The sequence below is a fragment of the Penaeus chinensis genome, chromosome 18 (assembly GCF_019202785.1).
Source record: "Penaeus chinensis breed Huanghai No. 1 chromosome 18, ASM1920278v2, whole genome shotgun sequence".
Taxonomy (NCBI): Eukaryota; Metazoa; Arthropoda; class Malacostraca; order Decapoda; family Penaeidae; genus Penaeus; species Penaeus chinensis.
The window spans coordinates 29,255,902-29,265,901 of record NC_061836.1 but is presented as its reverse complement, the minus strand read 5'-3'; the positions used below and the strand labels follow the sequence as shown (position 1 = coordinate 29,265,901).

The following is a 10,000-nucleotide window of genomic DNA, read 5'->3' as shown; positions in this document are numbered from 1 at the left end:
GCCGAATAGCTGGTGCGGGTACGGCAGCTCCTGCAGCCTCCTCGCCCAGTCCAGGAAACGCGACTTGTGACCCCACAGCAGTTCCCCGACGGTGAGCTGCCTGAGCGTCTCGAACCCGTGGATTTTCTTGATGATTTTGAGGATGGTCTTGGCGGTCCCATCGCCCTTCACCATGTCGGCGGCGTTGACGAAGGGAATGTTGACCGTGAAAACAACGTCGTCTTCCGACCCGGCGGACAGTTCCGGCTCGAAGAAGTAAAGTGGCCTGCCCTGATAGCGCACGGTTCCGTCCGCTTGGAAAACCACATTTTCTTTTACTTCCTTCATAGTGTATACATAAGGGCCAATTTCCTGCACCCTCGGCCGATCGCCGGCCATGAACTGCTTCGGGTTCGTCAGGTTGAACACTCGGACGCTGTACAGAACCCTGATTTCCGACTTCCTCCACACGTCGTCCTTCTGAGAGCCTTCCTTCATGACCAGCGCGCCCACGACGGCGCTGTGCACGACGTTATCCCACCACGCCCACAGGGCCAGCAATGTTAGTAGACTCAGCATCATCATTATCAGCAGACAGCGCCAGCGACAGCAGCAGCAGCACCTCCTGTGTCTCCTGCTGGGTGCTGCTGTGCCCATCAGGTCGCTCGCCTCGCCGAACGCGTGCTCTACCTCGCGCTCGTCGTCGCTCTGGCACACGCAGCACCTGACCCTCTTGGTGCGAACTCGAGCCACCAGCTCCTCCTCCGGCAAATACTCCTCCTCTTCTTCCTCCTCCTCGTCTTCTGTGGTCTCCTCCTCTGGATACATCGGTTTGCTTCGGTGACGTTCCATCTCGTCTGCTTGCGATAGGCCTACTTAGAAATCGGCAATACACTGAAAGCGCACACGTTAACACGACCCGGCCCACCCCCAACACATCGCCCCTTCAGCAGCCGCTCCCACGTCAGGACGAAACGCCAAAACACGTTCCTGTTCCGCCGGACCACGAGGCGCCTCACGTCACACCTTCAGCCCCCACCAGCCGCCACGTGTAACCCAACCTCCTCCCGCCACGAGGAACAAAGCCACACTGACACAAACACGGAAAACTATCCGGCCGGTGTTTGTTGTGGAAATGAGACTGATAAATGGAAGCTGGCCGAGCGAGTTCCGGTGACGAAGGCACGAGGGAACCGCCACGTGCACACCTGTCCGCCGCGGGGGACTTGGACGCACTGACACCCTATCACACCATTATGACGAACAGGTAATGCTCTCTCGCCTTATCGTCTCACGGGGTAGATTGTAGAGATACGTGAACAATCCCGATAACGTGGACAACACTCGTTGCTCGTGGCGGCACACCTGGCGGAATATATACATTTACACACAGGCTGCCTTCACTCCTGTTGCTTATTGTCATTTATCCTTCACGGAAACGGATAATTCATGACTTCGAAAGTTTCCAAGGACTCTGATTCATCACCAATTATCTTGTTGAATTCTATCCAGGAAAATATTCTGATCAAACAGATCACGCTAATACCTCACGTATCAGTTTACTCAATTGAGAAACACGATCATTCTACAACTAGCAATAATGCAGACCAAAATCGACATATCCCGAGTTTAAACGTTGATAAAAATCAAAGACATAATAGGTAAGGCGTAAAGCTGCTTGAAGGACAGGACACCGCAAGACAACTGGCCTAACCTTAGCCGAGCGTAACAGAAAGCTATTCCCCAGAATTAAGTCTAACATTGAAAGCGATCTGTGGTTGTGGTTGTGTGTGTGTGTGTGTGTGTGTGTGTGTGTGTGTGTGTGTGTGTGTGTGTGTGTGTGTGTGTGTGTGTGTGTGTGTGTGTGATTTACACACACACACACACACACACACACACACACACACACACACACACACACACACACACACACACACACACACATATATATATATAAAATATGTAGATATATACATATATTATACATAATATATACACATATAAATATATAACAAAAAAATTACGCAGAGAAAAGGCATCTATCTGTCTCCGTCTCTTCCCTCCTCCTCTCTCCCCTCCTTCGCCAGTCGGAAACCCGCGCCTGTTATCTGAGTATCGGCTTGTTCCTCCCGGGCAAACATTTACGCGCACAATTGAAGGCCTTATGACATTGTTGACTGAAGCTTTTAACAAGATCATATCAGCAACAAAACTTAACTCATACCCCGCGCACTTGGGTCAACAGTCGGCACGTGGGGCTGCCTACTTCCCCTCCCCTCATCCCCTCCCTCTCTCTCCCTCCTCTTCCCCCACTCCCCCTCTGTCCCTCCCCTTCCCCATCCCCCCTATCTCTCCCCCTCTCCTCCTACCCTCCTCTCCCTCCCCTCTCCTCCCCCTATCTTTATCCTTCCACCCTTCCTCCCTCCCTCCTTCACCCCTCACGTCCACCCTTCTCCCCTTCCTCCCTCCCTCCTTCCCTCCCCTCTCCATTCTCTCTCTTCCCCCTCACCCCACCCCACCCTCCCCCACTCCCTTCCCCCTTCCACCCCCAATTCCTCATGCACAAACACTCGTAAACTCGTAAATTTTCTCTCCCCAGCCCCTCTCCCCCCCCCCCCTACCCCTCCATCATCCCCAAGGCCGTCTCGCCCGTGGAATTGGCGTGACGTGAAGACTTCTATTTGGCTTTTCTTGTGCTTGAGAATGCTTCGAACTTGGGACATTCTACAGGCTTGAGAAATTGGGGTGATCTGTGTGCTTTAGAAGCTGGGATGTTCTGCATGTTCATGAAAATGGGGCATTCTGAAAATTTAAGGAATTGGTATGCTCTAAATGTTTCCTCAAATTGGGAAATTATATGAGTTTAATACATTGCGGCATTCTGTAAACTTACGAAACTGGGACATTTTGTGGGCTTGAGAAATTGGGGTGCTTTGTGTGCATTAAACGTTGGGATGTTCTGTGTTTGCTGAAAAAAATGGGGCATTCCGTAAGCTGAAGGAAATGGGATGATCTGAATGTTTTCCCAAATTGGGGAATTATGTGAGTTTAGTACATAGGGATGGCCTGTGTGTCTTTTAATAAATTGGGACAATCTTTGAGCTTAAAAAAATGGGACATTCTGTAAGCTTACTAAATTGGGCCTTTCTCTATGATTAAGATATTTGGGTTACCTGTAAGCTTAAAAATGAGGACATACTCAAAATTTAAGGCAGCGTGACTATCTGTTCCTTTAGAAATTGAGAGATTCTGTATTTTTTCAGAAACTAGAGCATTTTGCAACATTGGTTTATCGGTCTCCTGAAAGAAACCTTGGCGAGTAAAGGTTGCATAGATCTTTGCAATTTTAGTGACGACCGCATCATCAGTTATCACGAGCTTATAACCGCGAGCTTTAAGATGTCTATACGTTTATAGTAAGTAAATATACTTGTGATTTGATTTTCTGTATCTGTGTGACTTTGGTTATTGAAGAAATAATAACTGTAATTAATACAATGTGTTCGTTATCCGTGTAAATCATTTTTTTTTTTTTTACCATTATCATACTTCGTCTTTCTATTTTTCCCTTCTCTCTTCCTTTTCTTCTTCTTGCGCCTCCCCCATCCATTCCCTATTCCTCTGCATCTTTCTCCATTCTCCTTCCGCTCCCCTTCCTCCTTACACCCCCCCCCCCTTTCTCTTCCTCCTCCACTCCATCTTCTTCCTCCTCCTCCTCCTCCTCTTCTTCCATCTCCACCACCCTGCTGTCCCCCCGTCCTCCACCTCCACTTCCACCTTCCTCTTTGCACCTCCTTCCTCTCGGCCTCCTGAAGGTAAGGACAGCCGGTGCCTCAGTGCCTCTCCTCAAGGGCTCGACGTGACCCCTAAGACACCGGCTCTTGCGCTTTCCTAACCCAGCTCCAGGCAAGGCGTTGCTTCACTCCACTGCGGCTCTCCTTACTTATCGCTTATTTACGTCATTAGAGAGAGAGAAAAAAAAGAAAAGAAAAAAAAAGGGTAGAAACAAAAATATAGAAAGTAAAAAAACTAAAGCAAAAATAAAAAAAGGAAAGGGAAAATATAAAAATAAAAAAGGAAAAAATATAAAAAGAAAAACAGGAAAAGCTTTAAAAATAAAGAATAAATGAAAGGAAAAATAAAAATAAAAAAGGAAAGAAGAAAAAAAGAAAAAGGAAATATAGTGGGTCTTCCGAGATAAAAATCTGTAACTATTCGTCATTTTTCCTCATTTCCATATTTTCGCATCGCATATGACTAAATCACAGTAATGTCTTTCGTTATCAAACACGGGTCACAGATAATCAGCTCGAGATCTTATCCGCGACAACAGCTGCTGAGAACCGGACTAAGGTGATTTACAGCAAGCCACTTATTAGGTTTCTATCACCTGTCCCTCTCCGTCTTCTGAAGGACTTTTCTCTTACGATGTGCGGGGGTCTTTCTAACGTAATTGGATTTTCCAGTTGTTGTTTACATTTTTTTTTATTTTCTTTTTGAACGATATTATTGAAGAACTGATTATCCCCCTCCTGTGTTGAAACGATTGGAACCCACACCCACAGTCTAAATGTTTGGAGAAACCGTGTCCATGAGATTAATAGACTTTTTTTTGCGACACACTTGGTGGTTCTCAGCCTGTCAGTCTGTTGGGCCGTCACTGATATTCTGACGAGGGACCGAGAGAAATCTATGGTGTTATGTCCGGCCAATTGTGGTTTTGACGTCATGACCAGGCTTGGGTTCCGGTGAAATACTTTCTTGGGTTATATATGATATTTCATATTCATTTTGACAGGTGTAGTGTTGTTCACATAACCAAATCTATTGTATAACAATCAGTTCTCTATAGATGTAACGCACGCTCTAATACGCTTTACAGGGCTTAATCACTTAATTCGTCTAATGATACGTAATCTAATCGATGGCGTATTGCTTTCTGAGTGACGATATAATGCCTTTTTAATGTCAAATAAAAAGCAAGAGCATACAAACCATCATGCAAGTGAAGACGCCCAGACCTCGTTCCCACGCCTTCCCTACACCGGGAAAGGAGACGATACGCCCTTAAGAAAAACCCACACGCACCGCTGCTCCGTCCGACGCTGTCTTATATTGACACCGCGCAGACCATTCATTCGAACCGTGAGGGTGAGAGCTAAAATGTCGTGCAAGGTAAAGATTCCCACTTATTCATATGCAAATTTCGTTCGTGAATCTGCCCCAGGACAAGAGCGCAAACAGCTGTTGCTCGCTCTTCGGTTTTTGGCGTCAAAATCGAGTCTCGGTTGCGTAAGAGAGCCGAGTCGACAACACTCATGATTAAGCCTAGCTTTTCCTTCCACGCCCCCTCCTTTTCCTTTCCCTTAGCCCCCCACATCCACACCCACCCGCCATACGCCAATTAACTACCCTGACAGAGTGTGGGGACTCGCCTCCTCGCCTCCCTACACCTGCGTCCTCGGGAAAGCGGCCTCAGCGTCTGACCACCACCATCCTACACCTTCCGTCCGAGCGAAGGACCTGCCTGGCCACCTCGCCCTCTCCGCTAGCCTCTTCCATCATTCGCCACTTGAACCTGGGGTCGCTCTCGCCATGAATGGATCGCCCTGGCCGCCCCTTACCTCATGCACCCCTTGAAATGAGACTTCCGATGTCTCGCCGCGCCGATAACCCCTTAAGATCATTGTAAGGGGGGAGGTCAGCGACGAGAACCCGGGATTAAGTGCACGGGCGGTTTATTGGGCGGCACCTTCGCTCCCACGGAAGGAGCGATGACGGAGGTGCAACTTGACGGGCGGTCGACCTACACTCGGGACGGGATTTTCAGGTATTGCCGGAACGATTACTTGAATTACTGTGCTCAGGCGACGCTTTGCATTTGCAATTGTACATTGTGGTAATTGTTTATTATTATTATCATTATTATTTGCAATTTTGCAATAAGGGTATTTTAACGTAGAGAAAAGTACACTGGAGTGTGCAAATAGGATAAAACATTATGTAAATTTCTCAGACGCGCGACAATAACAATAAGACACAAATAAACGTCTTCCAGCATACATCGAAGTCCCACCTGGGCAACGGTTAAAACTGACATCACTCATAATACAGACATACCAGCTTGACCATCGTTCTTACCTGAGTCCACGGACGATGTGCCTCAGCTTGGGGTCCGCCTTGTAGAAGTGCGGGAAGGAGAAGCCCACGGACGCGCCCCAGTAGCACGGCTTCATGTCCAGGATGCCTAAGGGCGGGCATCCCCCGCCGCTGCAGTAGCAGTTATTATGCGGGTTGGCCTTGCCGTAGGCGAAAACGTCGTCGGGCGGCACGAAGCGGAAGGCGGCGATGCCCGACTGGATGACGGTGTCGTTGTAGACGAGGGGGATCGCGCGGCACAGCTGCCCGTTGAAGATGTAGAGCGTGTCCTGCTTGCTGACTCCGGGCGCGAAGCCGTTGGCGTCGGTGCCCCGGATCTCGTTGCAGCGCTCGCCGCTCCAGAAGTCGAGGCGCTCGCGACCGTTCCACGCGATGATCTGGTTCATCTTGGCCGCATCGCCCTTGCCCGTGTGCATCGTGTACGGCTCCTGCATGGAGTCGTTGAAGCCCACCAGCAGGCCGAACAGCTGGTGCGGGTACGGCAGCTCCTGCAGCGTCCTCGCCCAGTCGATCACGCGCGACTTATAGCCCCACAGGAGCTCGCCCACCGACAGCTTCCGCAGGGTCTCGAAGCCGTGGATCTTCTTGGCGATCTGGATGACCATGCGCAGGAAGCCCTGGTCCTTGACGGCGTCGGCGGCGTTGACGAAGGGAATGTTGACTGAGATGATGACGTCGTCCTCTGACCCGACTGACATGTCCGGCTGGAAGAAGTACAGCGGCCGCGTCCGGTACGTCACCGACCCGTTCTTGTGAAACTTGATCTCCTCCTTCGACTCCTTCAGGAGGTAGACGTAGGGCCCGCGCTCCTGCACCCGCGGCCGCCCTCCCGCCATGAACTGATCGGGGTTCGTCAGGTTGAAGACGAACACCTTGTAATAGACGGGCACGGGCGTGTCCACCCACGCCTCGTACTTCTGGCTGCCCTGCTTCAGCACCATCTGATCCACGGCCACCGAGTGCACCACCCGGTCGTACCCCGCAAGCATGAAGATCACCGTGGCCGCGCACCACAGCGCCACCATCCACAGGCAGCACCGGCACCTCGCATTTCGGTTGACTCGGTCCACCACCGTCTTCATGCGGTTGTTGCCGTAGTTGTCGAAGCTCTCCTCGGCCACCTCGCCCATCTTCGGGAGATCGGGTCCTGCGCGGGGCTGAGATGCTTATCGAGAGGTCCTTCGGGAAATGTTCACACGCCGCGTCTTCACACGGTCTGGGGCATCCCCTGGGCGTCACACATCACCCTCGAGGAGCCCGTCTCATGGCACGAACTTCGGTGCTAAAGCCTTCGACTCGTCACTTCAAGCTAGGAGGAGCTGACATTTCGAAACGGCGTCGGAATCCAGTCACGATTTGCTAATGACACGATAAACATAGACTCGCCTTGGATAATGTTTAATTTTCTCACTTAAATTTATGATATTAAAAGTGTCAAGTTGTCGATAAAAGTCCTTATTTAAATCAGGCCAGATGTTCACGTCATTAAATCTTTGTATACACAATAAATCACAAGTCAATTCACTCAGCAATTAATCACGTGCCCACCAGTTTCCATACCAGAATCCAAATCAGTTCTCCACATGACACAGACTCGTTCACTCCACAAGTCAAACAAACGCACTCTTATCACTGTCTAATACGCCCTTCAACTCGTAAAAAAAGATGTTCATGTCACAAATCTCCAGCTGACGAACGCAGCATCGTAGTGCGCAAACGGCGAATGGCAGGAGACAACTAACACCTTAGGAAAAATTGAGACTAGCGCTCAACCGCGATGCCGGAGGTTCCTTGGCCGGTTGTCGTACGCGCTGAGTGATTCCTTAAACACTGCAATAAACGCTTTATTATATGCTATCAGTGTGTGATGTTATCTTATTTATGATGCATGGTATTTCATCTGTATAAATTCATCTGTTTTCTTATCAATTAGTCACTGATTAATGAAAAAATGCGTATTTTCATTTTTCGTACATCTGGCAGGAGTCATTTGACATGGGCCTGAAAGATCATCCTGAATTTAATTTCTTAAATTAGGATAGATTCCTTCGATATCACCAATACGATATCTTATTTCCAATCAAACATTATTTCTGCTTTTAACAACACCGTGCATCCATCAGAGAAACGGCTTACGATAGCGGAATGTCAGTTTCTGGTGGAAAATAAAGTCAGCAAAAAATGGGAATAAGTAACTGCCCTCACCCAAGAGGCTCAACTGCCTGAGGTCATTTTCCCCACGAGCCAGAGTTTCGTTACCTGATTTTGCAGAGGGATTTGAGAGACAATGAAACCTTATCCAGGGGTAAGATCATATCCAAAACGCAAATCTAAATATGACTGAGGTTCTACATTTACATGATGATCGCAAATCTGGCCTCAGAGAAGTGCCAAATCCCCCCAAAAAATGAATTTTGTAAGCTGTAAAAATACTCGTCAGCAACTGGGCTTTGTACCCATACCTCATGTTGGTCACAATGGGTATGGAACACCCACCTCCGCGTCTGTGTCTGAAGATGGACACTTATTTTTTCGTTGTTATGATGATGCTGTATGACTGTTAAGCATTTATATGATAAATTCAAATGTCTACTTGATGGAAGTGAGATTTGACTTATCCGCGGTGAATAGTTTTAACCTCTAGATTCCGTCTGACTGAATAAACACAGGAAACAAGTTAGTTATAAAATAGTATAGCATTCCGTTATCATATCCAAAACTATGTAAGCAAAATAAAAACGAGTAGGTATCACGAATTAATAGAAAGCACCACGTTTTATTATTATAAAAAGTACCATCACTATGTGCTAGGTTAGAGGTGTGTTAGAGGTGACAGAGCAGACAACCTGACCTCATTTTCGCTCGGTTTTGTGAGACTGAACTGATGTTCCCATTTTAAAGTATTTTTTCTTGCTATTATACATACTGTTATCATTTTTGGGGGGAAAACATGTCTATGCACGCAGGGTAAATTATAGCAGAGAGGGATATATTTTTGTCTTGACCTATTTGAGGAAATAGTGAGAGTAAGAAATAATACGTCAATTATACTAATGGCATCATTAGGAAAGCACTCAAATGTTTGTGATGCTTCGCCAGGTTTAGGTAGGAATCTGATTTATAAATCAAATCGATTTTTAATTTCATTTCTCGGTGTAGACTGTCTATCGTACTCACGTTGTTACAAATACTATTTTAATACGTGAACTAAGCAATACAAAAGAAATATCAACGATCCACGTAACAGCTGCAGGATGCATCTGAGAGCAGGAAAAAGAAATTGCATGGGTTATAAAAGATATTTACATTCTTCGGCCTATCCTGATGCACACAAAAAAACGCTGAACTCTTTATCTCGTAAAAGAGAACTTTACAACCAACACGAACAACCACTTGACCGAGCATGTCTGGATTTAAATCATATGTGCGGACACAGTTGAACACGTGTGCCCGGGTAGATATGTGTCTGCTTGGGCCCGATCTGTGCCATGGGCATATTTGTGTCATGTGTTCATGGATAAGGTACAGGGCAAACATATCTTTTTTTATCGCATATAAGATAAAACAGTAAATGAAATAAAAGAAAGTAGATAGAAAGTATGGATTAAATTGTAATATGAAAACAAATATGTATTATTATTTTACAAAAATATAAGGAAAAATGTATATAATATTACATGAACATCAGTATACACTAAATGATCATAAAGATTCAATATCAATATGTATACATTTTGTTTCTGACGTAGATGTTTGTAAAGCAGAAGACTCTAACTTAATCATAAAATGCCATAAAACAACAACATGCACGAAATCCATAAATCCATTTTGTGAACAGCTTTTTTTTTTAACATGAACAACC

General features: G+C 46.9%; 1 protein-coding gene across 2 annotated transcripts in view; it reads right to left on the bottom strand.

Moving 5' to 3' along the window:
- Positions 1–7,892, bottom strand: part of LOC125034524 (scavenger receptor class B member 1-like) — a 50,622-nt gene extending 42,730 nt beyond the window's left edge. Inside the window, exon 1 of one of the 2 annotated variants that reach the window (XM_047626373.1) lies at positions 6,121–7,892. In XM_047626373.1, coding sequence (XP_047482329.1) covers positions 6,121–7,268 — 1,148 coding nt within the window. In that variant the 5' untranslated portion in view covers positions 7,269–7,892. Of the gene's footprint in view, positions 1,382–6,120 lie in introns of those variants that run through there. The other variant, XM_047626372.1, reaches the window with a different exon arrangement.
- Positions 7,893–10,000: the final 2,108 nt, after the last annotated feature.